The sequence below is a fragment of the Aspergillus aculeatus genome (assembly GCF_001890905.1).
Source record: "Aspergillus aculeatus ATCC 16872 unplaced genomic scaffold ASPACscaffold_4, whole genome shotgun sequence".
Lineage (NCBI taxonomy): Eukaryota > Fungi > Ascomycota > Eurotiomycetes > Eurotiales > Aspergillaceae > Aspergillus > Aspergillus aculeatus.
Genome location: NW_017962979.1, coordinates 2220459 through 2245139, shown reverse-complemented (window position 1 = coordinate 2245139; position 24681 = coordinate 2220459). Strand labels below are relative to the sequence as shown.

General features: G+C 51.6%; 11 protein-coding genes across 11 annotated transcripts; 7 read left to right on the top strand and 4 right to left on the bottom strand.

Moving 5' to 3' along the window:
* Positions 1–101: 101 nt before the first annotated feature.
* On the top strand, positions 102–3671 carry ASPACDRAFT_1866371 (putative protein kinase Scy1). The gene is made up of 2 exons (XM_020197873.1): positions 102–1920; positions 1982–3671. The coding sequence occupies exons 1-2, from the start codon at positions 468–470 to the stop codon at positions 3298–3300; spliced, it is 2772 nt and encodes a 923-aa protein (XP_020058902.1). The 5' UTR covers positions 102–467; the 3' UTR covers positions 3301–3671.
* Positions 3672–4002: 331 nt separating this feature from the next.
* ASPACDRAFT_76958 (dipeptidyl-peptidase III) lies at positions 4003–6667 on the top strand. Its single transcript, XM_020204836.1, has 3 exons — positions 4003–4230; positions 4299–5178; positions 5235–6667. Exons 1-3 carry the CDS (start codon positions 4103–4105, stop codon positions 6348–6350), a joined length of 2124 nt encoding a protein of 707 aa, XP_020058901.1. The 5' UTR covers positions 4003–4102; the 3' UTR covers positions 6351–6667.
* Positions 6668–8042: 1375 nt separating this feature from the next.
* Positions 8043–9236, top strand: ASPACDRAFT_25315 (putative general stress response protein Whi2; the record flags this gene model as incomplete). Its single annotated transcript, XM_020199320.1, has 5 exons — positions 8043–8121; positions 8188–8224; positions 8293–8428; positions 8515–8867; positions 8927–9236. The coding sequence occupies 5 exons, from the start codon at positions 8043–8045 to the stop codon at positions 9234–9236; spliced, it is 915 nt and encodes a 304-aa protein (XP_020058900.1).
* Positions 9237–9790: 554 nt separating this feature from the next.
* On the top strand, positions 9791–12357 carry ASPACDRAFT_115622 (putative RSC complex subunit Sfh1). The gene is made up of 4 exons (XM_020195914.1): positions 9791–10414; positions 10527–11693; positions 11767–11851; positions 11919–12357. The coding sequence occupies exons 1-4, from the start codon at positions 10074–10076 to the stop codon at positions 12015–12017; spliced, it is 1692 nt and encodes a 563-aa protein (XP_020058899.1). The 5' UTR covers positions 9791–10073; the 3' UTR covers positions 12018–12357.
* Positions 12226–14888, bottom strand: ASPACDRAFT_51082 (uncharacterized protein; the record flags this gene model as incomplete). Its single annotated transcript, XM_020202429.1, has 4 exons — positions 12226–13393; positions 14066–14322; positions 14383–14624; positions 14702–14888. The coding sequence occupies 4 exons, from the start codon at positions 14886–14888 to the stop codon at positions 12226–12228; spliced, it is 1854 nt and encodes a 617-aa protein (XP_020058898.1).
* A 1458-nt stretch (positions 14889–16346) lies between these two features.
* Positions 16347–16691, top strand: ASPACDRAFT_41383 (4F5 domain protein; the record flags this gene model as incomplete). Its single annotated transcript, XM_020200931.1, has 3 exons — positions 16347–16409; positions 16468–16552; positions 16642–16691. The coding sequence occupies 3 exons, from the start codon at positions 16347–16349 to the stop codon at positions 16689–16691; spliced, it is 198 nt and encodes a 65-aa protein (XP_020058897.1).
* A 499-nt stretch (positions 16692–17190) lies between these two features.
* On the bottom strand, positions 17191–18300 carry ASPACDRAFT_58858 (uncharacterized protein; the record flags this gene model as incomplete). Its single annotated transcript, XM_020203395.1, has 1 exon — positions 17191–18300. One exon carries the CDS (start codon positions 18298–18300, stop codon positions 17191–17193), a length of 1110 nt encoding a protein of 369 aa, XP_020058896.1.
* A 192-nt stretch (positions 18301–18492) lies between these two features.
* Positions 18493–19726, top strand: ASPACDRAFT_115614 (guided entry of tail-anchored proteins factor 1). Its single transcript, XM_020195913.1, has 3 exons — positions 18493–18826; positions 18926–19112; positions 19329–19726. The coding sequence occupies exons 1-3, from the start codon at positions 18740–18742 to the stop codon at positions 19664–19666; spliced, it is 612 nt and encodes a 203-aa protein (XP_020058895.1). The 5' UTR covers positions 18493–18739; the 3' UTR covers positions 19667–19726.
* Positions 19727–20815: 1089 nt separating this feature from the next.
* ASPACDRAFT_76948 (RNA-binding protein) lies at positions 20816–22470 on the bottom strand. The gene is made up of 3 exons (XM_020204835.1): positions 22392–22470; positions 21694–22327; positions 20816–21640 (listed from the first exon to the last, which is right to left on the bottom strand). Exons 1-3 carry the CDS (start codon positions 22423–22425, stop codon positions 20923–20925), a joined length of 1386 nt encoding a protein of 461 aa, XP_020058894.1. The 5' UTR covers positions 22426–22470; the 3' UTR covers positions 20816–20922.
* Positions 22471–22960: 490 nt separating this feature from the next.
* ASPACDRAFT_41379 (uncharacterized protein) lies at positions 22961–23383 on the top strand (the record flags this gene model as incomplete). Its single annotated transcript, XM_020200930.1, has 3 exons — positions 22961–23062; positions 23111–23216; positions 23277–23383. 3 exons carry the CDS (start codon positions 22961–22963, stop codon positions 23381–23383), a joined length of 315 nt encoding a protein of 104 aa, XP_020058893.1.
* A 387-nt stretch (positions 23384–23770) lies between these two features.
* ASPACDRAFT_1854521 (uncharacterized protein) lies at positions 23771–24573 on the bottom strand (the record flags this gene model as incomplete). Its single annotated transcript, XM_020197391.1, has 2 exons — positions 24112–24573; positions 23771–24055 (listed from the first exon to the last, which is right to left on the bottom strand). The coding sequence occupies exons 1-2, from the start codon at positions 24232–24234 to the stop codon at positions 23771–23773; spliced, it is 408 nt and encodes a 135-aa protein (XP_020058892.1). The 5' UTR covers positions 24235–24573.
* Positions 24574–24681: the final 108 nt, after the last annotated feature.

Sequence of the window (24681 nt, the reverse complement as noted above, 5' to 3'; positions counted from 1 at the left end):
CTCGAAGAGTTCCAGTTGATTTTGCTGGGCCCCGGGCCCAGTCCAACCACTAACTAAGGCCTTTGGTTCGTGCACGTGACATAGGCCTCGGGCGGGCAGCTGGCCGCCCGAACATTGAATGATAACTAACTTAACCAAGTGGAATGCCATTCATGACATGAATAGAGAAAGGTGAAGCGGAGAAAGAGATTGGGAAATTTGGAGCAAAAATACGGCTACCTGGACTCTACTATTTTACTGAGGAGACCTCTTCAACCTCAGTTCACGAATATTCTGTTCCTGTCCATATACTTCCCCTTTTCCCGATTCATTGCTGCGTCATCACTTTATTCCTCTTCCAAACTTGTGATATCTCAATTCCCCGAACATACGCCCTCCCGCATAAGCTTCGCATTGGATGCAGTGGAACTAGTCAATAGTTTTTTGACCTCTCGCAAACGGTTATATATCTGGGTTGATAGGCGAAAATGTTCTCATCGGCGCTCAAATCTCTGAGCTCTAACATAACATCGAACTATCAAGTCTCTCCCCACCCAACCGTGGTTTCAGGACCCTGGAAGATCCATGACGGCAAGAAGAAGTCCACAGGCACAGCAGCTTCGATCTTTATCTTCGATAAGAAGGTTCTCGAGACTCGTTCAAGCGGGCTGGGCAATCGCTCCAGTGCTTCCACTAAGAAGTTGCAGGAAGATGTTGTTGACCGACTGAAGCGAGAAGCCGGCACTCTTGCACGGCTTCGACATCCCTCTGTTCTTCAGGTTCTAGAACCTCTCGAAGAAACGCGTGGCGGTGGACTTATGTTTGCTACTGAACAGGTTACTGCCTCTCTTGCTGGACTTTTGAAGGTCAAAGATGGTCAAGAGAGCTCTGCCAGGGCCGCATCTGATGCCCGTCGCGGAGGGTCTAGCCGTTACATGGTGGAGGACCCTGACGGATCGCGGAGGCGACGAGATCTTGATCTTGATGAGTTGGAAATCCAGAAAGGTCTGTTGCAAGTGGCAAAGGGTCTCGAGTTCCTGCACGAATCGGCAGGGCTCGTTCATGGAAATCTTAATCCTGAAGCCGTCTTCATCAATGCTAAATCAGACTGGAAGATTTCTGGGCTGGGGTTTGCTGGCCCTCCAACTGCATCGGATTCACGATCGACGCTTCCACCGCTTGCCTTGTCAGAAGTACTCTATCAAGATCCCCGCTTACCGGCGTCAGTCCAGATGAACATGGACTATACCTCTCCGGACTTTGTGTTGGACTCAAATGTTACCCCCGCCGCCGACCTTTTCTCACTTGGTCTAGTGATTGTGGCGCTCTATAACTCACCCCATGTATCTCCATTGCAGACACACTCAAATGTGAACACATACAAGAAGCTTCTTAGCTCTTCATCCACCACCCCTTCCCAAGGAAACAACTTCTTGTCTTCGGGCACAATCCCAAGAGACATCCTCGCTCATGTATTACCAAGATTGATAACGCGAAGGCCAGCCCAGCGACTAAATGCTCGGGAATTCCAGCAATCCCCCTACTTCGACAATATTCTGGTTTCAACAATTCGTTTCCTGGAGTCTCTACCAGCAAAGAACCCGAATGAGAAGTCGCAATTCATGCGCGGCTTGCAACGAGTGTTACCCGAGTTCCCGGTCTCTGTATTGGAAAGAAAAGTTCTGGGAGCTTTGCTAGATGAGATGAAGGATCGTGAGCTTCTTCCTCTTGTCTTGGGTAATGTTTTTGCCATCCTTCAACGCATCCCCAGTGCGCGGCGTATGTTCCCCGATAGGGTAATAGCTCAGTTGAAAGAGACCTTTCCGGCTGGTAAGGGGGCTCACCAGGAGCGTGACTCCAAGAAGGATGCTGGATTAATGGTGGTCCTGGAAAATATGAACATTGTTGCTAAAAATTGCTCCGGGAAGGAGTTTAAGGAAGGTCAGTTATCCGTCAATGTTTTCAATGACTATGTGACATGACCGGATTCTAATTTGAACAGATATCTTGCCCTTGATCCGCCTGGGACTTGATTCACCGACACACTCGTTGGTAGAGGGTGCAATTAAATGTCTCCCAGTCATTCTACCCGTTCTCGACTTTAGCACTGTCAAGAATGAGGTCTTTCCGCCGATCGCTGCAACATTCAGTCGCACAAATAGCCTTGCCGTTAAAGTGCGCTGCTTGGAGGCGTTCGCTGTCCTCTGTGGCGGCACTGTGAACTCTGAAGAAGCTCTAGGAGATGACTTCACAGGTATTGGCCCAGAGAATTTACCCCAGTCGAATAAGTCATCGATTCTGGACAAGTACACAATACAAGAAAAACTTGTCCCATCACTGAAGGCCATCAAAACAAAAGAGCCAGCTGTCATGATGGCGGCACTGAATGTGTTCCGACAAGTCGGAACAGTGGCAGATACTGAGTTCCTTGCCTTGGAACTTCTCCCAGTCTTATGGAGCTTCAGCCTCGGGCCTCTCCTCGATCTTCGCCAATTCGGCAGTTTCATGCGCTTGATCAAAGATCTTTCCTCTAAAATCGAACGTGAACAGACAAAGAAGCTGCAGGAACTTTCATCGGCAGGCGATAGCACCAAGTTTCAGAATCGTGCCGTGGGATATCCCAAATCCGCAGGTGACATGAATCAAACTGGCGCGGATGCACGAGACACCTTTGAGCGTCTGGTCCTGGGACGAAACCCTGACAGCCTTGATGGTCAAGATACCGATCTATGGAGTACCGCCTCTGCAGAGCCCTCAACGAAACGACCTCCCATTCCAAGCACTTCATCCACCGGGACATCTTGGTCGCCAAACGTTGCTAGCCCTGTTTCCAGAGGCATGCTCCCAACGCTATCGAATCTCAGCATGCGGTCGGTCACACCTGATTACAACCTAAGCTCCTTTCCTTCCTTGCAACCTGCTGCTAGAACAAACTCGCCCTCGACTCCAGCACTTCCTACGCTGCCCACTTCTCCCGCCCTTCAATCGTGGACCTCACCGATTTCCTCAAACCCCCACCAGCCTCTTCCGGGGTCGGGGGCTTCGAGCAATGGCTTAGGATCATTGTCCGGTCTCAGAGTCAATAATGGCATCTCTGGACAAGAGTCGCAATCTGCTCCCAACTATGCTGCGTTCTCAATTCCTCCCCCGCCAGCCGGCCTGGGCCAAGTCGGCTCCCTGACGAACCCCACCGGCGCGTCGAACCCCGTGCGATCCCCTTTCGGTGGCAATATCACACCCACTGCTTTCCCCAGCAATGCTTCAGTTCCACCGCATGGAATGCAAAAACAAGGTCTTGACAAGTATGAGAGTTTGCTATGAGGTGTATGGCCTGTGCTGTTGCGTGAATGCCGTTCGTCCTCTTCCAACGTTCATTGTTCGATATTTTACCGAGTCACTCAATGTGATTGCAAGCACCGCAAATGCATGCGGTTGCCCACATACCACTGCCCGATTATAACTGTAACGTACGACTTCGACTGGCAGCGAAGAAAAAGAACGTGGCCTTTGGTTGTTCTGTATATGACTTACGAGGTATGGGAATGGCTGATCCAAAAGATTGCTGTCCAGTACATTTCACATTTTTCTCGGATAATTTGCACTCATAGGATTGGCTGGCCAAGGTTCAGTGAGGTATCTCATCTCCCGACTATGTACGAGTATATTGAATGGAGATATATCTACGCAGTACCTAGTACTTTACGTACATGGTACGCTGACCGAACAGAGTGGAGCTTTCAAAGGGATTAGCCCAAAGCTCCACTTCTGCCAAGCACCCTCAATCGTAGAAAGCTTACTGTGTAGACTTGCAAGCTGAGGTGACTTGATTTCTCCATACTCGGTAGCAGCTGCGACTGGGCAGGAAGTCAGCTCAGACATCCTAGGTAGTCTTCGAATGCACTCTCTTCGAGGCGCCTGGAGGCGCTTCCCGTCGGCCCACCGCCACCCCTCCTGCTTCCGACTACCGCACTTACCCCTCAATCCTTACCACCCTATCCGGTGGTCCTCTTCGTCCCGGCCCAGCAACCTGTCCTCTACAATTCCCCTTGATGGTGCAGAAACCTCAGTAACAACAACGGCGACGACAACAACAACAACAACAACAACAACACCGCCCATCGACATGGATGACAAAGTGAAGCAACATTATCTGGCTGACTCGCCTCCCTCGGTAGTCCGCTTAGAAATTAAGACACATTTCGATAATCTAAAGGATGCGAAGCTGCGTAAATATGCGCATTATATGAGCCGGTTCGGTGCCAACTCTCTATCTGAGCGGCCACGTCTCGGGGAAGCTAACATGAGCAACTTCTCTCTAGCGCCGCCTTTGAGGGAACTCGAATCACACTTCGCCAGGTTTCTCCAGAGTCAGAACCCATCTATGACCTCATCGTTGAACTTCATCGGACCTGCAATGGAGACTGGACCGATCTTGCTCGGAGAACCAATGTCAGCGATGAGCATCTTCGCTACTTCCTGGAATATGCCGCGCAGTTTCTCGGCAACTGTGGCAACTATAAGGGCTTTGGCGACTCTAAGTTTATACCCCGCTTGCCTGTTGAGGCCTTCCAAGCTTTAGCTTCTGCCTCCCCCCAGACAAAGGACGCCTTCAATCGGGCCAACAGCACAGGAGGTGGCATCTATGAGACAGATGTACAATCGCGTATGCACTTGGGTTACGCAGAGGGAAATCATATGACTACGTATTATCCTGATTCGCCGTCAATCACCAAAGAAGAAATCACAGCCGTCGGTGACTTTTTGGAGCAGAAAGGGTTGCCGTTGGAGAATACGCGACTGAAGAAAACAGAGACTGGGGACTTCGAACTTCTAATCGCTTCCGGTGTTTCGTCACCCCCGGCACGGGACCGAGATTTGGGCGATGTCGATAGTTTCGATCTCGATGGCAAGTTGAAGGGCCACAAGCTTCGCCTCCTCTTTGGCGATCATCGAGAGGAGATGGCCAAGGTCGCGCACAGTATCAAGCAGGCTTCTCTGCATGCTGCGAACGATAATCAGAAGCGGATGTTGGATGCCTACGCTCTCTCATTTGGTTCTGGCTCCATCGAGGCATTCAAGGAAAGCCAGCGGATCTGGGTAAAGGACCAGAAGCCAGTATTGGAGACCAATCTGGGTTTCGTCGAAACCTACAGGGACCCTCATGGGGTGAGAGGAGAATGGGAAGGGTTCGTTGCTCTGGTAGGAGTTTCTGTTCAACATGTATGGCACGGCGTTTCACTGGCTAACTCGAACAGGTCAATTTGGAGAGAACCCGCGCTTTCGGCAAGCTGGTTGACGGTGCTGAGACCATGATTCCTAAATTACCGTGGGGTAAAGAGTTTGAGAAGGATAAATTTCTCAGCCCCGACTTCACGTCTCTTGAGGTGTTGAGCTTCCAATGCTCTGGCCTCCCCGCTGGAATCAACCTTCCCAATTATGATGACATTCGGCAAACCCTTGGATTCAAGAACGTTTCCCTTGGGAATGTTCTCAGTGCTAAAGCACCCAACGAGCCCATCCCATTCATAGCCGATAAAGACCTCAGAGTGTACAGCGAAAACCGTGATGCTGCGTTTGAGGTTCAGGTTGGCATTCATGAGCTGCTTGGTCATGGAACTGGAAAGCTACTGCAAGAGACGTCTCCTGGCCAATATAATTTCGACATTTCCAACCCTCCTGTAAGTCCCGTGACTAACAAGCCTGTCACAACGTGGTACAAACCTGGCCAAACCTGGGGTTCTGTGTTCGGGGCCGTCTCTTCGTCTTATGAGGAGTGTCGTGCAGAATGCGTTGCAATGGTGCTTAGTTGCGACTTTGAAATTCTGAAGCTCTTCGGGTTTGGTGACGGCCAGGTGGACCTTACGAACGATGCTGGTGATGTTCTCTTCGCGGGTTACTTGTCGATGGCTCGCGCCGGTTTGGTTGCGCTCGAATTTTGGGATCCCAAGACCCAGAAGTGGGGACAGGCTCACATGCAGGCCCGCTACAGTATCTTACGAACCTTCCTCGACGCTGGTGACGATTTCGTCAAGCTTTCCTACAGTAAACCGGATCTTTCAGATCTAGAAATTCACCTGGATCGGTCGAAGATTCTGTCACATGGTCGACCGGCTGTGGAGAAATACCTGCAGAAGTTGCATGTGTATAAGAGCACTGCAGACTTCGACTCAGGAAAGAAGCTTTATGAAGAGATTACCTCTGTCGATGCGTGGTGGGGTAAGGAAGTCCGCGAGGTGGTGTTGAAGAATAAGGTTCCTCGCAAGATCTTCGTCCAGGCGAACACCATCCTCAACGGAGACGAGGTGACGCTCAAAGAGTACGAACCTACCCTCGAGGGTATCATCCAGAGTTACGTCGAGCGCGACGTTTAACCATTCCGTCTGCAGACAGCCTCGGCAGCATGTTTGTTTTACACTAGGTCTCGGCCATCGGATGAATTATAATCAGCCTGTGTCCAGGGCATGCAGAGCATGTGCGGGTGCAAAAATTGCCAAATCAACTAAATCAAACGATAAAGATGACTCACGCTGTTTGTATTCAAGGCAAGCCGTCAAGGCAAGCAGCCCTTGCGGTTGAGCAATTTGAAGTAGCGCTTGCGGTACAAGTAAGCACGAGCGAGGTAATTCATACGAGTAAGAAGAGGACGTGCGGGCAAGGTTTCATACTATGTATATCAAACCTAGTGGTTAAAGGGAAGTTAACTTAATTTTCATTTGGTAGTAGTCAAAGTAAGCAGCCCTGAAAAGCAGCCCTGAAAAGCAGTCCTGAAGATGAATAGGAGAAGGTACTGAAGATAAAGATGAGATATACACTACTCGATCTCTAGTATAGATTGTTGTGAGGTGGGTATTGCAGTGGACGGTCATGTGACAAGGGGACTGAACAAAGCCATTTGGCTTCTCAAAGGTGCATGTTCTAGGTAGAGTTACGGTCGCGCGAAGGCAAAGTATAGTCATAGGCACTGTAGAGTACTACACACATTTCGTATGGTCAGTCACTAAATGCAATGGGAATGGAGCTGGGACGAGAGGACGGATGGGCAAGGGACGGGCTAGCGACCACTTTCATCACTTGAATACTTTGGTTACTAGGTAGCTACCCTGGCTTACTAGTACCGCCTGAGTTAGATTACTTGGTGGTCACTCAGTAGTTACCCGCGCGCTCAAGGCTGTTATCATTATTACTATTGCTGCTTTGCTGCTGTCCCTCCCTCCCTAAACGCTCCCTGCCGCCTTTCCTCTCCTCTCCTCTCCTCTCCTCTCCTTCTCCCTCTTCCACTCCCTCTCTTCACATTCCTCAGCGTCACCTCCGCCCAAACTAGTAATCCGTCTACAGATACCCCCTCCGTCTAATTTTGCTATTTCGCTATTTTTGATTCTGCTAGCATCCTTTCCTGATAGAACCATAAAGGTCGAATCTAACTACCAGCCTCAACTGTTATGTGCCAATACCCTGAATGATACAGATCGAGGCACCCACCCCAAAAGACTCCTCCTGATCGTCACTGCACATACCTAAGTCTCCTACGACCGACGACCGACCAGTAGACGACTGGCAAGTCCTTCACAACGACAGACGCCGAGCGCTCACCTCCTGATTCTGCCATAGACCTCGTCGCCTTGTCGTGGTTACCGAATTCCTCTGGCTCGCCTCCCACGGCGCGGCCGCATCATCGAACGACGGACTCCGTAACGGAAGACCAGGACGAGGACGACTTCTATACTGCACCACCACCCCACTCTCCTTGCTCGGAGGCTTCCACTTCCAGCTTTTGTTCGTCCAGTCCTCCTCCTTTCTCGTCTCTTGTTTTCGTCGCGGCGTCGGATTCCAACCGCGCAAAGGATACTGTCACACCGTCCGGCTCCACCCTCACTCCAGCTCTCGTTAATCCTTTACTCGACGAGGGCCTCAGACCGGAATCATCGACATCATTAGTTGCCGAAGTTAAAGCCTCGCTCTCTCAAGACATCAAACCAGATTCCTCAGCGAAGGCAGCGGAAGAAGGCGAGCCTCCTCCACCATATACCGAAGGATCAAGTCCACTCGAATCTTTCACGTACGTCATGGCTGCAGCAGGAGGCGCGTCGAGTGTCATCACCCAGGTACAACAGGCTGGAGGGCCGCCGATTAATACATTAGGAGGTATGCAAGTTCATCAGTTCTCAGCACCCGGTCAAACAGTTCACGGCTGATTCGCGCTATCTACAGACATTGGTGGCGATGAGCACATTACTCTAGACCTTAGGTATGCGCGTTGATTCTTTTCTTCGCAAGCAGGTAGCATCTTGACCCTTGGCACTGACATGTCCGAAGAGGTACTCGATTTACACTTTCCCGCGATGAATTGTTGACTTTGCCGGAATTCGTTCTTCTGTCGTTGTTTCCGAACGGCCTCCTCCCTGATGGACATATGGGCACTTTCCATGAAGGTGACATTTACCCTGTTGACGTAAGTGAATCCCTGCCGGCGTATGTGTGGTCCTGACTCTGGCTCCGCTGTCCCTCGGACCCTATATCTCATACTGTCATCTCTAGTACGATCCGGCTTCTTTACAGTATATGCTGGATTTCTTCCGCTCGGTTGCCCAGTCAATTCCGCTTTCTTCGCCTTCCCCTTCGACCTCCCATGATGTGGATGTGGCCCCCGATTCCATGCAGGCATCTGCCAGGGACATGCTTCAAGATCGGGCTGGCATCATTGTCTTGCGCGAAGATTTAGACTTTTACGCGATACCTCCTCGGCCTGACATAAGTCATACAGAGATGATGGAAGTCAAGCGCGCGGCCGCGAAAGCTCTGCTGAAACAGGATGGAATATTCTCTGGTTTGAGGAAAAGCGACGAAGCAGGTTCAACAGAACAGCATCTGATCGAGATGCTCACTGCAGGGTAAGCTCTCCACATATGTTTTATGCCCAAGGAACTCAGTGTATGCTAATGATATCTAGCGGGTTCGATCGTGATGATCGATGGGGCCACCGTGCCCCGGAGCCTAATAAAGCAGTCATTTGTAGCTTGGCATTAGCCAAGCTCCGAACTGACATTCGAAGTGATCTGGAGAATAACAACGCAGTGGGAATGGCTCAAAAGCTCCTTCTCTTTTGGCGGAAACCAGCAAGGAGATGTTGGTGGGAAGGCGTTGAGCTACATGATGTCGAAGGGGTAGACGGCAAGGTTAAAATCTGGATTCGGCGAGTATGGACTCTGGAAATGGTAAGACTTTCCCGCAAAATTCCGGATCTACAGGAGCTTCGCTGACGATGTTGCAGAGCGTGATTGGGCTCCGGTAGCCAGAGGCAGTAATTTTTCTCCTTCTTGTTTATCATACTTCCCCAAACATCTATATCGATTGTCCTTAGCCGTAAATCGCATCTGTCTCCCCACGTCGTTGGTGCATGTTAGATCTTGTGGCGTGAAGTTGGCGACTTCCCGCGAAATCTTGAGTCTTCTCAACTACCGCATGGTACGCAAGGGAAATGGGCCGTCGCTTCTTATGTAGGTTTTTAGCATTAATTGTAAGACCTCTGTAATGATTCTCATCAAGGTAGCCTGAAGATGTCGGCTTTTACAAGGAGCTTCAGGGCCATTACGGATTACAGCCCCAAACTCATACGTACTTAAAACCTGATAACATAGAGTTCTTCATTCTACTTTATTTAGTGTCAGCGCAAGCAGACCTGCTATCGTCACTGATGGAACTATCCTATCATTGCTGAGTATCCCCACGTACCATCACGTACCATCACGTGCATGTTGTTGACTAGAAAAGGACTAGCGCCGGCCTGGAATCTCTGCCGGCAAAGCGCGACGACCAGAAATGGCGGAGGTCGACCGCGATCACCGTCTAGAGGCCCTTTAGCATCATTCCATTTCTAACGATTTCACTCCGTTCACTTTGTCGCGCAAACCGACTTGCTGGTGCGCATTCCTCTCTACTTGCGATCCTTGGTCTTCTTACCATATCCACGATTTTCTACTGTTGTCAGTAGCAGTTGCTTATTCCCTTCATCGCGTTCAAACATTGGTGAATCTGTTCGCCAGTCGACTTCTGCAGTGTCTGAAAGGGACATGTCTTTGACCAGCTATATGGCCAACATGTCCCCTCTCAGAGGCTATATCACATCTTACCCTCCGCGTCTACGCCAATATGGAAACGCCTTACTTGCTCCCGTAATCGCCCCGAGCCAGGCCGGTCCGGCGCCGCGAACCAAGCGAGGAACTGCGGCCATCAACTATGCAGAAGACGGCTTTGATGATGAGGACTTTGAAGACAGTGAAGGTCCTCGGCGTCCGACGGGGCTACGGAGTCTCCGACGAGAGGATTCAACTTTCGACAAGGTCCCTTTGGCGGAAAAACTGGGGAAAGAGGTACATGCTCCTGTGGAGGTTCAAGGGGTATTCCGTGACTGGATGATCAAGCGAATGTTGCGACCAGCGTATGTCCAAAGCTCAAACATTTCCGTTACCCAGCTGGCCCCGTTGTTTGATTTGTGAAGATATGTTTCTTTGCGAGCGCTAACTCTACGGTTCCCTTTGCGGCTCGTCCAGCTGTGCCGATCAATTACAGATCCAGGCGCAACTACCTCTCACCCTTATACCCATTCGAATTGACTTGGAGGTCCCAGCGCATCAACCTCTCGAAGCGTTTCCCCAGCCGCGAACCATGCTCGATCCTGGAATCACAACCACACTGCCTGCATATAGAAAGCAGGACCCATTACCAGCCTACCGAATCAAGGATACTTTTCTTTGGAACCTCCATGAAGCTCTCGCTACCCCCGAAGAATTCGCAATCGGATTTGTTCGCGACATGGACTTACCCAACCCACAGGCGATGACGATGGCCATCAGCAACCAAATACGCCAACAATTGGAAGAATACGCCGGCGTTGCCCTACATCCCTTGTTCCAGAGCGTACCAAGCAAACCAGCTGCTTTGCCGTCGGCCATGTCAAGGGACGTGTCTACTACACCCACTCTAACCTACGCCGCTACCCCCGACAGCAGAGCCAACCAGGTGACGGTGACGAAGGAACCATTGATCAATGACAGTTTATTGAATCCCGACGACGCATACAGATGCATGATCAATCTGAACATCAACTTGCAGAATAAACTGTACACCGACAAATTCGAATGGTCACTCCTGCATCCTCCCGGCATGGCGGAGGAATTCGCTCGGATCACCTGCGCGGATCTAGGCCTCGGTGGAGAATGGGTCGGAACCATTGCCCACGGCATTTACGAGGCAGTACTCAAGCTGAAGAAAGAAGTGTGTGAAAGTGGCGGGCTGATCAGTAGCATGGGTGGCTACGGAAACGAGATTGACAACCAAGCGGCTAATGGGGCCGAGGCGGGCTGGCGATATGACCCTGAAGGACTGGGTGATGATTGGGAACCTAAGGTCGAAACACTGTCCAAGGAGGAGATTGAGAAGCGCGAGGGTGACCGTGAGCGGCAAATAAGACGTCTTCGGCGAGAGACTGCCAGATTCTCTTCAACGGCTGGCATCACCCCAGAGGCTTCTCGACAAGGAAGTGGCTATTTCGATGTCGACAGTGAAACTCCCTTGGGCAGAGGCGAGAGGAGCAAGCGCAAGAGGCGGTTCCGGAGTCTGAGCCCGGCTGGTAGGGGCGGAACGCCCGGAGGTCGAGGCACACCCGATACCGGGTCCGGTGCAGGTTACGGTGGAGGTGGTGGAACACTTTCGGAATGGTCTGCCGTCTCTCTCATCCTCATCATCTGCGATACCATTGTGGTTGTCATATCACTAACACCCAATCGGCAGGGAGCGACAAAATTGGCGGTGCACGAATTGCTTGGTATGGGGTACGGCAGTCTGGGCTGTACGAGACGGACCGACGGGCCCAAGGGTAAGCCAGATGCATCTACTCTATTGACTCTGATTGCGCACCCCAGCTGACCTGCATCGATTACTAGACACTCTGTCACAATTGTGGGTTGCTGTACGAACGGGATAAGATTGCGCCGGAGTGGTCAAGAGATCTGCATCGTCATGATATGCCAATTGGACGGTAGTATCTGGGTTTTTTCTTTTTTCTTTTTTAGCATGAGGTGAATATGACAGAATCAGTCCAGAGAGATGAATCACCTGACGGGGATGAATTCATGATGAGGAACATATTAATATATCTAATATAACAAAGAGCATAAAAAACTCTGGCGAACTAACTTGTCCATATTTGACCACGCACAAGAATTCCTATCAAGGCAACCCAGTTCCCCTCTACTGACCCGCACCATCCAGCCCCTTGGTGATGGTATTTACATAATCTGCAGCGTCCATCCCCAACTTGGCCAGGTCCACCCCGCCCTGCCCAGCCATGGCGCGCGACATGGCACGGACCACTTCCTCTTCCTCCCAGATCGACGCTGGTGCCGCCGACGAGGCAGCCGGCACGCCCGGCCCATCTTCCCTCACCACCTGCCGGCCCCCCTCCCGGAGCGCCGCCGGGTTGTCCACATCCAGCGCCACCACCGTCCGCCAGTAGGCATCATCGCGATCCTTGAGCACCCTGTCGCGCACCACCGTGTTGCGGGTGACGCTCAGGGCGTGCAGCTTGGAGGTGGCACCGCCGAGCGCGGACAGCGCCGTCGACACGAGCTGGCCGACCTGCTCGGCCTGGGACGGCGGCGCGTAGAAGAACCGGCGGGTGGCGGAGAGGTAGATCAACAGGGCGGCGATCCCATCCACGACGGCGAGGGCCAGCGGCCGCAGCAGACCCAGCTGGTAATACGCGGCGGGGGGGACGGTGACGGACCCGGCGCGCACGGCGGCAGGCCCCGTCTGCACGGGATCGTAGCCGAAGGCCAGGTACAGGTCCAGCAGAGCCAGGGCGCAGCCGGCGAGCGTGAACTTGTTGCGCCATCGGCTGGCGTCCGGGCCCGTGAGGGGCCGGGCGGTGACGGCGCCCATGAGGGCCATGTGGCCCAGATGCGGGAGCAGCACGTGCCACGGCAGGTAGTAGAGGATGTAGGTGGTCGGGTGGTCGAGCGAGCAGAACTGGCAGCGGACCAGGGCGTCCGGGCCGAAGCGGAGGTAGAGCTTGCGCGCCGGCAGCGAGGTGAGCTTTGCTTTTAGGAGGAGGTCGGTCGCGGACAGGGTGTTGGCGGGCCGCAGGCGGGCCAGCCGCGCGAACAGCACGTCGCTGGCGGTGTTGATGCGCGAGTGCGTGAGCGTGAAGATGCTCTGCGGCGGGGCCCGCGGGCTGAAGGGGAGGCTGAGCAGGAGGAAGAAGGTGATAGCGAAGAAGAGGAGGTTCAGAGCGCGCGCGGCATCGTGCGGCACGGGGCGAGGAGGGGGCCTTGTCGCTATCGACACGCGCAGGCTGCGGTACAGGTTGATGGCTCGCGGTATTATGATGGGCGCAAAGAAAATGAGGAATGACTTGATGCTGTTGTAGCCGGAATTCGAGTTACTGGATTGTTTCACAATATGAAAGGGGAGGAAGTGATACATACGTTGCAAACGAGATCCCGAGTTCAACCATCCTGTCAACGTCTTGTGTGGTCAAAGGGGAGTTGTTGTCGCATCGAGCGGACAACCACTTGCTCTCTTTTTTTTTTAAAGAAAAAGCAGATGCGATGCAGTGCAGTGTTCCAGGTGGCCTTAAAGTGCCTGGCTGGAGGCGATCAGATCGCCCGCCGGCGCCAAGCGGTAGTGCCTGCGATCCGCCAATCAAGAGGGACCGCTAACTATAGAGCGGAATAATAAACATTGGCAGGGCTGCGAAGTTTACTTGCTATCATGGATCGGTACGGAGTATATTTGAGTGTTATACTTACGGGCGATGAATAATGGCTTCCTACCTCGATATTGCATACATAAGTCTTTGAGGTTCTAAAAAGAAGAAAAAAAATGAAGTGGAATTGGATATCTCTTAGCCGCTACATGTACCAACGCCATTGTGTATGCTCCGCTCAACAGAAAGTACCGATCTCCTACTGCCAACAAGTTATCCTACCTAGTAGCTGATGTAGTGTGCTATATGCGTCCCCCTTGCATTGCTGGATGATGCGAAAGGTCTGGGATTGTGACTCCAGCCGAGTCTCGCGAGTATTTGGACGATGCCGCGTCGCTGAGATTCATCGGATTAAGTGGTGAGGAAATCTTGAGTGGAAAGCGAGTGCTGTTCCGCTGAGACATGTGTCTCCGCACCGAGCTCTGCGGGCTGTATGTTGGCAAAGATTCCTCCCGCTTCATGCTCAGCTGGAATGACCGTTGGCTTCCAGCTCGCGATACCACTTTCTGGGGCGCCACTGCTCCATAGAGGCGGACATGTCGTGCACTGACTCCGATGTCACGGTCAGAGAACACGAAGCTCTATTAAAGTTGGAATTGTTAGCAGCTATGTCAGACTCAGGGTTGCAGGAGTCGGCTTACCGCAGCCACGTTGACCACGCTCATGATCATGGATAATATACCAGCGGAGAGGACGAGGCGCCAAAACGGCATGCCCAGTGACTCCTGGCTTGTCGCCTTCGTGTTGAGGTCGCCCAACACACCCACTCCCAGTACCAGCATCGCGATTGCCAAGGTAATGAAGCCCGACTCCTGCCCTAGTAAAGGCCAATTGCGGTCAAAGTAGCCGCGCAAGATGGGGAGCTCGGAAATGATGAGGAAGACTGGTTACCGTGCAAATCAGCAACTTTTCGCTCAAAAACAATTAATAACGGGAATAGAATCGAGACCAAGTACTTACTGCTGACTCCGGCCGTAGCCACACGAGAGACTGCCTCGAAGAAGAAAAAGCTGGTCAACAGCGAGATCTTCACCAACATCACCGCACTAGCAGCGGTGATGTCAAGAAAGACGATTATATTGATGACGCGAATGGCATTGAGAATCACATATCCTGGACCCGCCAAGGATTCTTGCAGTGAGGCCATCATGTTTTGGTCAAAGGTTAAGAAAAGAAGATAACTCTCAGGCTCTAGCCGAGAAGCTTGATCAAGTCTGTGCCAGCCAAGTGTATATGAATTATGTATGGGTGTTATAGTCTTCTTCAAAAGCGAAACTGGAACCACCAAGAAGAAAAGATACTTGAACGAGAAAGCCAGGTCAAGGGAAGAAAGGAAAACAAAGACTGGGCCCGCAGCCGGAGATTATCTGATGGGAATCAGTTGGAAGAAAGAGAGGACCACGAGGTCGACGAGGGTGTTAAAGAGAGCCAGGAGTCTCTGGCTGGAGATCTGACGGTGTCGGTAGTGACTGCTTGGTGTTATGGGTAGCTCAGCCCTGAGACAGGCAGGTATAGGGCAACCATTGAATGAGGCTTCCATAAGGATGGCAACAAAAACGATAATAGACACAATGGGCGAAGGACGGGGAACCCTGAAACACTCTCACAAAGCCTTTGGAAAGATCAGAGCCACTCGTCTCAATCATTTGGATTTCTTCTTGCTTGTTTGGGTAAGAATTAGCGCCTAACTGAATGAATTAGATCTGTTCACGCTCATCGTGGAGGAGGGGCCTTCCTTGTGCGGCTTTGAGCGTCCAAAGGAGTCCGACCCCCAGCGCTTATGGTGCTGATATGGAATGAGAAGAAAGCTTTCATGTTGTTATGTGCGGCTGTAGACAGCCCCGTGGTTGAGGATGGCGCTTCTAATCGGTGGAGGATTGGATGGTCAGTCAGGTAGGATGGCGCTCTCGAGGTCTTGAAACGAGCTATGTATAAGCCAATGAATGGGTTGATGAATTAAGCGCCCACCCTGCAGAAACTTGTTAAACTGTTAATAAGACCCTCCGGGGGCCTGACTGATTCCCTCCTATTATAGAATTGAGCACTACTATGCACGTGTGATGAATGATCAAAGTGGGTTGATGTATTAATGGGTAGTTGCAGCTTTCATGCTTCTTCGAGTCTGACCGCCAATGAGCAGTGCTCAAGCCATCTGTCATATTTTATGTACAGATACACACCAGAAAGGTATATGAGAGAACGGAAGTGATGATCTGGTGGAAGTAATCAGAGGTACCCACCAAGTCCTTCCCAGGCAAAGACATGGTGATCAGTCAGATCGAAATAGAACACTCTTGGACTGAAAAGGCCGGGGAAGAAGACTGGGGCGGAGGCTCGGCCGGCAGGCGGCAGCAACTCCGTAAACCGAGGGGCGTGAAGTGGCAGAGAGAGAGAGAGAGAGAGAGAGAAAGAGAACCTTCCATACAACTTTTAAAAAAGAGGAAAACTTTTCCTTCCACAAGGCAAAGCCACCCTCCTATTTCTTCGACACCCCAACCAACAGAACCGTACTGTTGGCAGCCCGCTGCACTTTTCTTTCTTTCCTTCTCTTTTCTTTCTTTCAAAGTGATACACGGCTTGAATTCATCCGATCAATAACATCACCATGACTCGTGGCAACCAGAGAGATCGCGATCGCGCAAAGAACAACAAGGAGCAGTCCAAGAAGGTGCTTCTTTCCACTGAATGAGTGTATCGTCTCTTAAACTAACAATGTTTCTTTCTAGAAATCCAAGAACGAGCTTACTGGTACGGAGTTCCAGCGGAAGAAGGAGAGCGATGCTGCCAAAATGCAGGCCAAGCAGAAAGCAGGTAAGATTCTAACCGACCCCTGACAGAAAATGTCGGCCTCCAGATCCTTTGCACTCGATCCCACTGACGCTTTCTACTTCCTTTTACAGCCGATGAGCGCCGAGCAGCCGAAGCACTTGCAGCGGCGAAGAAAAAATAACACTTTCCCCATTCTCCTCGATAGAACTCTCCCGGTTTTGTCCTCCCAGCCTGTCCGCCACTTCGTCGCCTCGCAGTCCGGGCACCGAGTACCTCTCTATATATCCTTCCCAGATCATGCTTTTTGACACCCCTGTTTTGGCTATAGCTCTTCGGGTCCGTGCACAATTCATGAGTTGGTCTGCCTGTGAGGCGCACGGGCTATGATAGATCGCCTGCGACTATTTCGCACGGCCTCGGGCTTTTTCAACGTGATGGAGACAACAGTATTCGATTGGAAGCATGTTATGAGAACATGATAGCTAGCGAGGATATCATTTAAGTTGATCACATTTAGCGTTTTCAAGAGGCTACCGCACAAGTCATGCAACATCCTCATGGTTCACATGTGTAGGTGTATGATGCGACGAGGTACGCATACTCCATGTCCAAGAGCACGCACGACCCTTTGTTGGAGCCTATGACCCTGCGCCTCTCTATCTGAAAGGCTGACTATTGTCCTAATTGACCGCCGGGCCAGCAGTCCAGACAGCCCTGGCCCAATCCAGCCAGACCTTCCAACCACCCTTCGACCTTGTCCTTGGTAGCGGATGTTCCGGCAACGCATCCCACTGGGACGCCCATTGCCCATCTTCAGTCAAACAATCGACATCTAGATTGATTGACGCTGAGTACACAAATATCCACAGACTCTCGCCCTCCCAACCGATATCCAGGGCGAACTGTATCACCTGACGCACCGCATCACTGCGGATCTCATATTGGGGGATTCTTTCGAGTAAGAACTCAGTAAACGCCCATCCAGATATGTCGGCAGGGTGGGCTATACACCACTGCAGGGCTTTCTGTATCATAGATTCAGCCAGTAGCGTAGAGGCATCTTGACCACCATCACCTATGCCCGAAGCGGCACCAACGACCTCCCTTAGATAAGTAAAGGCGTAGTAATTCCGAGGGTGGAGTTCTCCAGCCCGAAGGACTATGGCCAGTTCGTCATTCAAAATCCCTAGGATCACTTCGTGCGAGAGCTCATCCAGCTGCTCCAAGGGCCGCTGTTGAAGGCGCATCAAGCGAGTCAGGAGCCATGAGCGATAATTCCACAATGTCGGGGATTTGGTATGTCGTTGCAATGGAGAACAGAGAAATGTCTTGGTCAACGAGAGTTCCTTGCTCAAAGCATCGATGAGCGACCGAAGACGCTCATTATCATAATCAGCGAAATCGTGGCGCTGAAGAGAAGCAGCCAAGTGTCTCCTGCGCCAATTGCATGCCGTCAAATGCTCGCAGTCAAAGAGGAGAATGATCTCCGTGGACACAAGGAGGAGTTCATCCGAAGGGGAATTCCAGTGCCCAGGTTGGGAGGGAATGTTGTCATGTCCAGGCCCATCGAGGGATTTCCCGTTCAAAGCGCCGAAGAAATTGCGTCTTGCTGTGACGAAAGCCTGGGCTAAGTACTTCTTGGTGACGCCAACCGAGGTACCATCCTGTAGGAGGGGACCTAGACCAGGAGGAAGTATCTCGATCTCGAGAACCTCGTTGTTTTGGTATCTAGCTGAAAGGATCTGGGCGAGGTCATGAAATGCGGCTTCATGATTTGAAGGAGAGGACATTGGGCATCATCCAGCCTGCTGCATAGCGGCCATCAAAAGAAAGAGAAAGCCCGTAGTCTTCCACCAGTCGGTATGGAGCAGAAAGTACTAGGTAGGTAGTCTACCTAGTTAGTTGGGTGATTGCAGAGTCGATGTGTATGGCCCGGAGACTGAAGAAACGCCGCAGCCGACGGGCGGGTTTAGAAACGTGACAACGTCATTCCGATTTCCCTTCCGCAAGCTTGAGGGTCAACTTTTGTTCTCGATCTGCTTCCGTGTGTCTCTGGACCTTTTGGCTACATCTCTCTGACTTATCATTTACGACCCGGATCCGGTTGGAAATCTGCGCCGCATTGCATACGCGCACTCAACACGGTCGCAGTTTTGCGGGCTTGCTGTCCATTTTCCACCGAGACTTCCCCCCTCCTCCATTGTCAACAACCATAGCACCCGATCCATCATGTTGCCTCTTGTGGGGATTGTGCTTTTCGTTCACATTGCCATCTACCTTGTGAACACCGTCGGTGCGGCCACGATTGACAACCTAGTACGTTGACCCCGGGAATTACCCTCAATCAATTGGTTCCCTTGATCACGATCCACCTATACGGGAACATAAGTCCTGAAATGATATGATTACGTCTAGTTATGGCTTCTCTACCTGAGACTCCCGACCCCAACATCCAGGAAGTTCCGCGAGCAGAACCGTCTGAAGCGCGAAGTTGTTCAACTGAAACGGGACATGAACAACACCAGCTCGCAAGACGAGTTTGCGAAATGGGCCAAGCTGCGAAGACGACACGACAAAACGATGGAGGAATATGAAGCCATGAGTACGTTCTCCGAGCAAAATCCTCCTTTGTTTTTGGACTGCCTACCATTTTCTTCTTCTTCTTCTTCTTCTTCTTCTTCTTCTTCTTCTTCTTCTTCTTCTTCTGCAGCGTCGTAACAGAGCCGTGGAGGGGAGTGATGCACGCACCCACGCACCCACGCAAGGTATTTGTGAAGCCCTTAAGCTGACACATTTATGACTTTACCAAACAATTCAGATAAGGAGCTCGCGTCGCAGAAATCATCTTTCGATTGGGGCGTGAAAGCCGTCCGCTGGGTCGGTACAAGTGGCCTCAAGTTCTTCCTGCAATTCTGGTACTCGAAAACGCCCGTCTTCATGCTGCCGGAGGGTTGGGTCCCGTACTACGTGGCCTGGATTCTGTCGTTCCCCCGCGCGCCTTTCGGGTCCGTGAGCATCCAGGTTTGGAGTAATGTTTGTGCCACGGCGATCACCACTCTGGCCGAGATTGTTACGGCATTGCTGTTGCAAACGGATAACGGAGCGGCGGAGCCTGTTCCTGCTGGTGCTAGTACCGAGGAGAAGAAAGGGCAATGAAGGACACGAAGACGAAGGGGGAGAAAGGGGTTGTTTTAAGCGAGACTACTGGATGAGCAAAAAGGACAATTGTATAAAATAGAATGACGGTGATGATAATGGATCTCATTATTTCTCTCATTTGGCAAATATTGAACTCGGATTCGAGTGTATGATATTCTGTTATTATTGTAGTAAAAGTAAAGATCCAAAATGGACTGACTAGGTGACGCGAGAATAATATCAAACGTTCATCAGATATGAAAACAATCGTTTATCGTCAATAACTCCTATACCGTAGTACGGAATCTCAGGGCTTGACTCTATGATTGGTATATCATCACACGAACAAAAAAAAAATGAAAAATGTGCAAGAGTCCGACTCCTTCGACAGAGCATCTGTGATCCTGCTTAATCACCGCTTTCCATAAGCTACAGACTCGTTGAAGGGAAAAAAAAGTATAGATGCACTCCTCGCCTCAAGAATGAGCCCCATTGAGTTACCCACCGCCAAGCCCCAAAGGAGTTCGGCCGTGAGCAATCGCATGACTATCCAAACACGACGAAAGGCAACCCAGATCAAAGCCCCTCTCCAGCACAAGCCCGTACCGCCATTGTTTCCACCGAGAGAGAGTAGGACCTCTTCCGACGTCGGATACGAATGCGAGCACTGGGAGGAAACAGGGCAATAAGCCGCTATCGAATTGCTTCTATGGCGGCGCGTTTCCGCATTGCCTGACTGGGCCCACAAGGGACGATTTAAACAGTCAGGGTGTCCGGGGACTTTCCCAAAAGCTGGTTGAGAGATTCCCCTCGGGGATTTCTCCGTGTGTGAGCTTCGAATGCGATTCTTTGAGCGAGGAGTTGGAAGAAAGAAAGAGAGAAAAGAAAATCGAACGGCAGAAATGTCGTAGCTGCAAATTTATGCGAGGTTAGTCAGTGGACCCAGCTAGACTGGTTGCAGCCTAGCTTGAATCATGTGACTGTGGTGGGACCTGGTGGCCTCAGGCGGCCAACTGGTCGGAGGTGAGACCTGCGAATTACAAGACCGGTTTCAAACTGCTGGCTTGAGACCTTTGTAATACTTCTGACTTTATATTGCATGCTGAGACAGGCACCTGTGACTTGCATGGAGATGAAGTAAACTTATACGGATATTCCTCTATTCATGCCTAGCGAATAATACAATAACCATGTACAATTGAAATCAATCAACTCCGAGCGATCTTTTATGCGATGAACAACAGGACAATGACATTTTAGATAGAATCGAAGAATCAAGCTGTAGCCTTGGCCTTGACCTTCTTGCCAGTCTTCTTAGCTTTCTTAGTGGCGGGTGAGGCTGCGGCTTCACTCTTCTTCGTCGATGGCTTGGCGGTCTCTTGCACAGCAGGGGACTGAGCTGCCTTCTTCTCCTTCTTGTTGATCTTCTTAGGGGTATCTTCAACGGCCTTCACTGCTTCGACCTCCTCGGTTTTAGGAGCCTCAATAGCCTTGGCAGGTTCCTCGGCTGTTAGCTCGTCGGCCTCGATAGCCTTGCGCTCTTGCACAGGAACTTCGTCCACGCTCTTCAGTTGAGGAAGCTCCAGATCGTATCCCAAAATGCTCTTCAGCTGCTCTGCCTTGGCCGCCCGTTTTTGCTGCTCCTTTTCAATGCGATCCGACCACTGCTCTCTCGTCTTGCCCTGCTCAAGTCGCCTCTTCTCGATCTTGTTCCACGGGGTTCGCTTGAATCGTCTGTTGGCGCCCTTCCAGATCTCAGGGTGCAGACGCTCCTGTGGGACAAATTTACATTTCAGGAGGTGTTTGTACAGGAGGTAGTTGTCCATGGTAGCCGCAGCGACCTTAGCATCGGATTCCGAATCGAACTCGATGAAAGCGTAATGCTTAGAGCGACCGGTGGTACGATTACGGGAAAGACGCAGGCGGGTGACAGTACCGAACTGGTTGAAGTAGTCCCGCATCTGGTGTTCGTAGAAACCGTGGGGAATACGTCTAAGAATAAGGCGGTTAGACGTGCGATGACAATAAGTAGCAGTAGCACTCACCCAACATAGATCGTACCAGGCCCCTCTGACTGGCCGGCATTCTCTTGCTGCTTCCTCACCTTGCGCTGCGCCTTCTTCAAGTCGGGGATCTTGGGCAGGGGTTTAGTCGGGTCGAAGCCCTCGTCGTCGGAGTCAGCCTCGTCACCGCTGCTCTCAAAGCCGCGGATCAGAGCAGTTGTGCGGTCATCCTCCTCACCCTCACTCTGGCTTGCATCCGAGGCGGCAGACTCATCCTCATCCTCAGAATCTTCTTCCACAACAGGCTCGACCTTCTTGGGTTTGGTGTTCGCTTTGGCGGCTTTTCCTTTCGTGGCAGCGGCGGCGGTCCCATCTGACTTCTTTGACTTCTTGGTGCTGGGCTTCTCCTTGCTAGCCTTGACCTCGGTAGTCTTTGCCTCTGGCTCACTCTCCTCGTTGTCACTGAGGAAGTCGGCGGCACGCTTACGGGGCTTGACCTGTCTAGCTGGCTCGCCGTTGACCTTCAGTTTCGAGGAAGATTCGGCCTTGACAGGGGCCTCGGTCTTCTTGGTCTTCTTGAGAGCCGGCTTGGGAGCTTCCTTAGAAGGTTGAGCAGATTTGGCGTCGACCTTCTTGGTCTTCTTTGCGGGCAAGTCGGCGGCAACGGCGTTGGCAGCTGTCAGTGGTCAGTCGCAGGGGATCAATTGGCGCAACAAGTAGGGAAGAGAAAGTTTACATACCCTTGCGCTTCTTGTCTTTCTTGTCCGGAGCCATCCTGTTGCGATCTGGCGTAGAAATGTAGGCTGGTGTTTGAAGCGCTACAGTCGGCGGGCTTTGCGAAAAGGTGCGGGAAACTTTTTTTCTGCTCGCAATTTTTCCGCCGCCAAGCGGTGAGTTCGAGCCCGGCCGGCCGACCATCAGTCAATTTCACTCGGCGTGGCTGCCGCTGACTACTCCAGTCAGTCTATCTGTAGGCAGTCGGCCATCTTATCCTCATTTGTCCCCTCTCTTTGCTGCCTCTTATTCGATGCCATGGGAAAGTCTAGGAATGCCAATCGGCCACTGACACAAGAAGAGATCTGGGATGATTCTGCGCTGGTCCAGAGTTGGGATGAAGCTGTCGAGGAATACAAAGTATGAGCTCCTCTGTTGGGGCACGTGATCCAAATGCTAACGAAGACCACGACAGCTCTATCACAGCATCCAGGCAAGAGGAGAGAATGTAGATGATGTACTGAGAGAGGCAGAGGCTGAAGCGGGCTCTCAGGATGTCTTACCGGCGCAAGAATCGGATGAAGCGGTTGATAGCATGGATCATGACGCCGAACCGCCGTCTGTAGTTGATGCAACTCCTGCTGAAGCAAAAGTCACTGTCGGTTCTCAACAGGCCCCTACTCTTCGGACCTCGAAGGTAAGTCTAATCCCCATCTTCTGGGCTGCATATGCTCATTTCTTTCAGACAACAGGGCAGACATCCGCGGCTGCAGATCCAACAATTGCGCCCAGTGGCCAAGGCTTCACTCCTGCAGGAGCGGTGCCTCCGCCTCATGCCGCTTTAGCACAAGGTAAGGCTCTTGTGGTAATCAAATTAGGGCCGGTAGCAAGATACTGACGCCGGCGAGTAGTGCAAGATGAAGGCTTGAAGAATCTCATGATGGCCTGGTATTATGCAGGATACTATACCGGTCTCTATGAAGGGCAGCAGCGAGCAAATCAAAATCAAGGTCCCTGAACAAACTGTGGCTTTACTGCATGGCGAACCATTTCACTACTATATACCCAGAGCTATCATGCTGCCCATGCATGGGTTGCAGTCACGGAAATCGCCCATGAGAGAATGTTTGCCTATTGACTTGCACGGAGTATTTCTGCATAGCCGACACTTTCGTCTCATAGCACTGAATGCTTATTTCTTTTTGCGGACTAACTATCCTATCGAGTATTCTATGGATACCAACTCGCGCGACTAAACGAGCTCCACCAAGCAAACCCTAAACTAAGGTGGGAAGATTCACAATCATCATGCCTCATACATAGCACCGTAACAAAGATTTTGGCGCCAGAACTTGGGTTTCCCGGTAATTGCCTATGCCGGCACCGGGCGAGCACCCTCGGGGCATCACAGACCGAGACCACCACCGCTCAGCAGACCGCCGACAAGGGGTAAATTCGCAAAAGGGTTGTCGTTCACGATGTGAGTCTTGCTAGGCTTGGGAGACTGGGCGGCAGCGCTGGCAGCAGGAGTCGCCTCAGTGGGAGTAGTGGAAGAAGGGCTCGTGTTCGCATCCTCCATCGGGGCGTTCTGGTTCTCGGAGGTTTCGGAAGAGGCATCGTTGGAGTTGTCGTTCGCCTCCTGGGCTTCCTTGTATTTCTCAATCATCTCCTCCATCATCTTGGCGGCGGACTTGAGTCAGATATTAGCATACGCCGTCGAAGCCAAATCTAGGGCTGGAGCTTTACCTCGATCCCCTGCATAGCGTAGTCGCTTTCATTGGCAACATCGTCGCGCTTGACAGGCATGGCAGACGCCATCAAGGCCATGAAAAGGCAGAGCACAAGGACGGAGATGCTGAAGCGGGCCATTGCGATTTGCTAAGATAAGAAAATATTTGGTGGGTGAAAGTTAAAGAGTGGACAGGCGTACTAGACGAGGCAATCTATAGCCAAGGTTGACAAACAATGAATTGGAAAGGAAAGAAAGAGAGAAAGACCTCCGATCAATGACTGTAAAACTGAATCCGAACACTTGCCTGGTTTTCTATAGGGAGGAGAGATGAATTCAAGCTTTATAACTGGCATCTTGCCAGGGCCTTCCAGCTAGGAGTGAGGGCGATCATAGGGAGTGCGGCCACTCGCGCCTCCTCGAAGCATTGGAATTGAAGATCCGAGTTTCTATTGTCACTCTCTCAAGTCTCGACGCCCCTCCCTCCCCGTGCGACAATGCACCAGCACCTCGCGACAAGCCAGTCATGGTTCTGTACCTTGATTGCAGGAATGCAAGGGGCGGGCACACCCTCAGTAAGTTACCAT

What these genes read in the sequence shown, in the direction of transcription:
- ASPACDRAFT_76958 (XM_020204836.1), top strand. Translation starts at nt 4,103, where the DNA reads ATGGATGACAAAGTGAAGCAACATTATCTGGCTGACTCGCCTCCCTCG. An exon ending in TATGCGCATTATATGAGCCG is followed by an intron (nt 4,231 to 4,298) that starts GTTCGGTGCCAA and finishes ACTTCTCTCTAG; the next exon opens with CGCCGCCTTTGAGGGAACTC. An exon ending in GGGAAGGGTTCGTTGCTCTG is followed by an intron (nt 5,179 to 5,234) that starts GTAGGAGTTTCT and finishes TAACTCGAACAG; the next exon opens with GTCAATTTGGAGAGAACCCG.
- ASPACDRAFT_1866371 (XM_020197873.1), top strand. Translation starts at nt 468, where the DNA reads ATGTTCTCATCGGCGCTCAAATCTCTGAGCTCTAACATAACATCGAAC. An exon ending in CGGGAAGGAGTTTAAGGAAG is followed by an intron (nt 1,921 to 1,981) that starts GTCAGTTATCCG and finishes TAATTTGAACAG; the next exon opens with ATATCTTGCCCTTGATCCGC.
- ASPACDRAFT_115614 (XM_020195913.1), top strand. Translation starts at nt 18,740, where the DNA reads ATGTTGCCTCTTGTGGGGATTGTGCTTTTCGTTCACATTGCCATCTAC. An exon ending in CGGCCACGATTGACAACCTA is followed by an intron (nt 18,827 to 18,925) that starts GTACGTTGACCC and finishes GATTACGTCTAG; the next exon opens with TTATGGCTTCTCTACCTGAG. An exon ending in GGAGGAATATGAAGCCATGA is followed by an intron (nt 19,113 to 19,328) that starts GTACGTTCTCCG and finishes CAAACAATTCAG; the next exon opens with ATAAGGAGCTCGCGTCGCAG.
- ASPACDRAFT_76948 (XM_020204835.1), bottom strand. Translation starts at nt 22,425, where the DNA reads ATGGCTCCGGACAAGAAAGACAAGAAGCGCAAGG. An exon ending in GAAAGACAAGAAGCGCAAGG is followed by an intron (nt 22,328 to 22,391) that starts GTATGTAAACTT and finishes GACCACTGACAG; the next exon opens with CTGCCAACGCCGTTGCCGCC. An exon ending in CCTGGTACGATCTATGTTGG is followed by an intron (nt 21,641 to 21,693) that starts GTGAGTGCTACT and finishes CCTTATTCTTAG; the next exon opens with ACGTATTCCCCACGGTTTCT.
- ASPACDRAFT_115622 (XM_020195914.1), top strand. Translation starts at nt 10,074, where the DNA reads ATGTCCCCTCTCAGAGGCTATATCACATCTTACCCTCCGCGTCTACGC. An exon ending in AAGCGAATGTTGCGACCAGC is followed by an intron (nt 10,415 to 10,526) that starts GTATGTCCAAAG and finishes CGGCTCGTCCAG; the next exon opens with CTGTGCCGATCAATTACAGA. An exon ending in GGTGGAACACTTTCGGAATG is followed by an intron (nt 11,694 to 11,766) that starts GTCTGCCGTCTC and finishes CCCAATCGGCAG; the next exon opens with GGAGCGACAAAATTGGCGGT.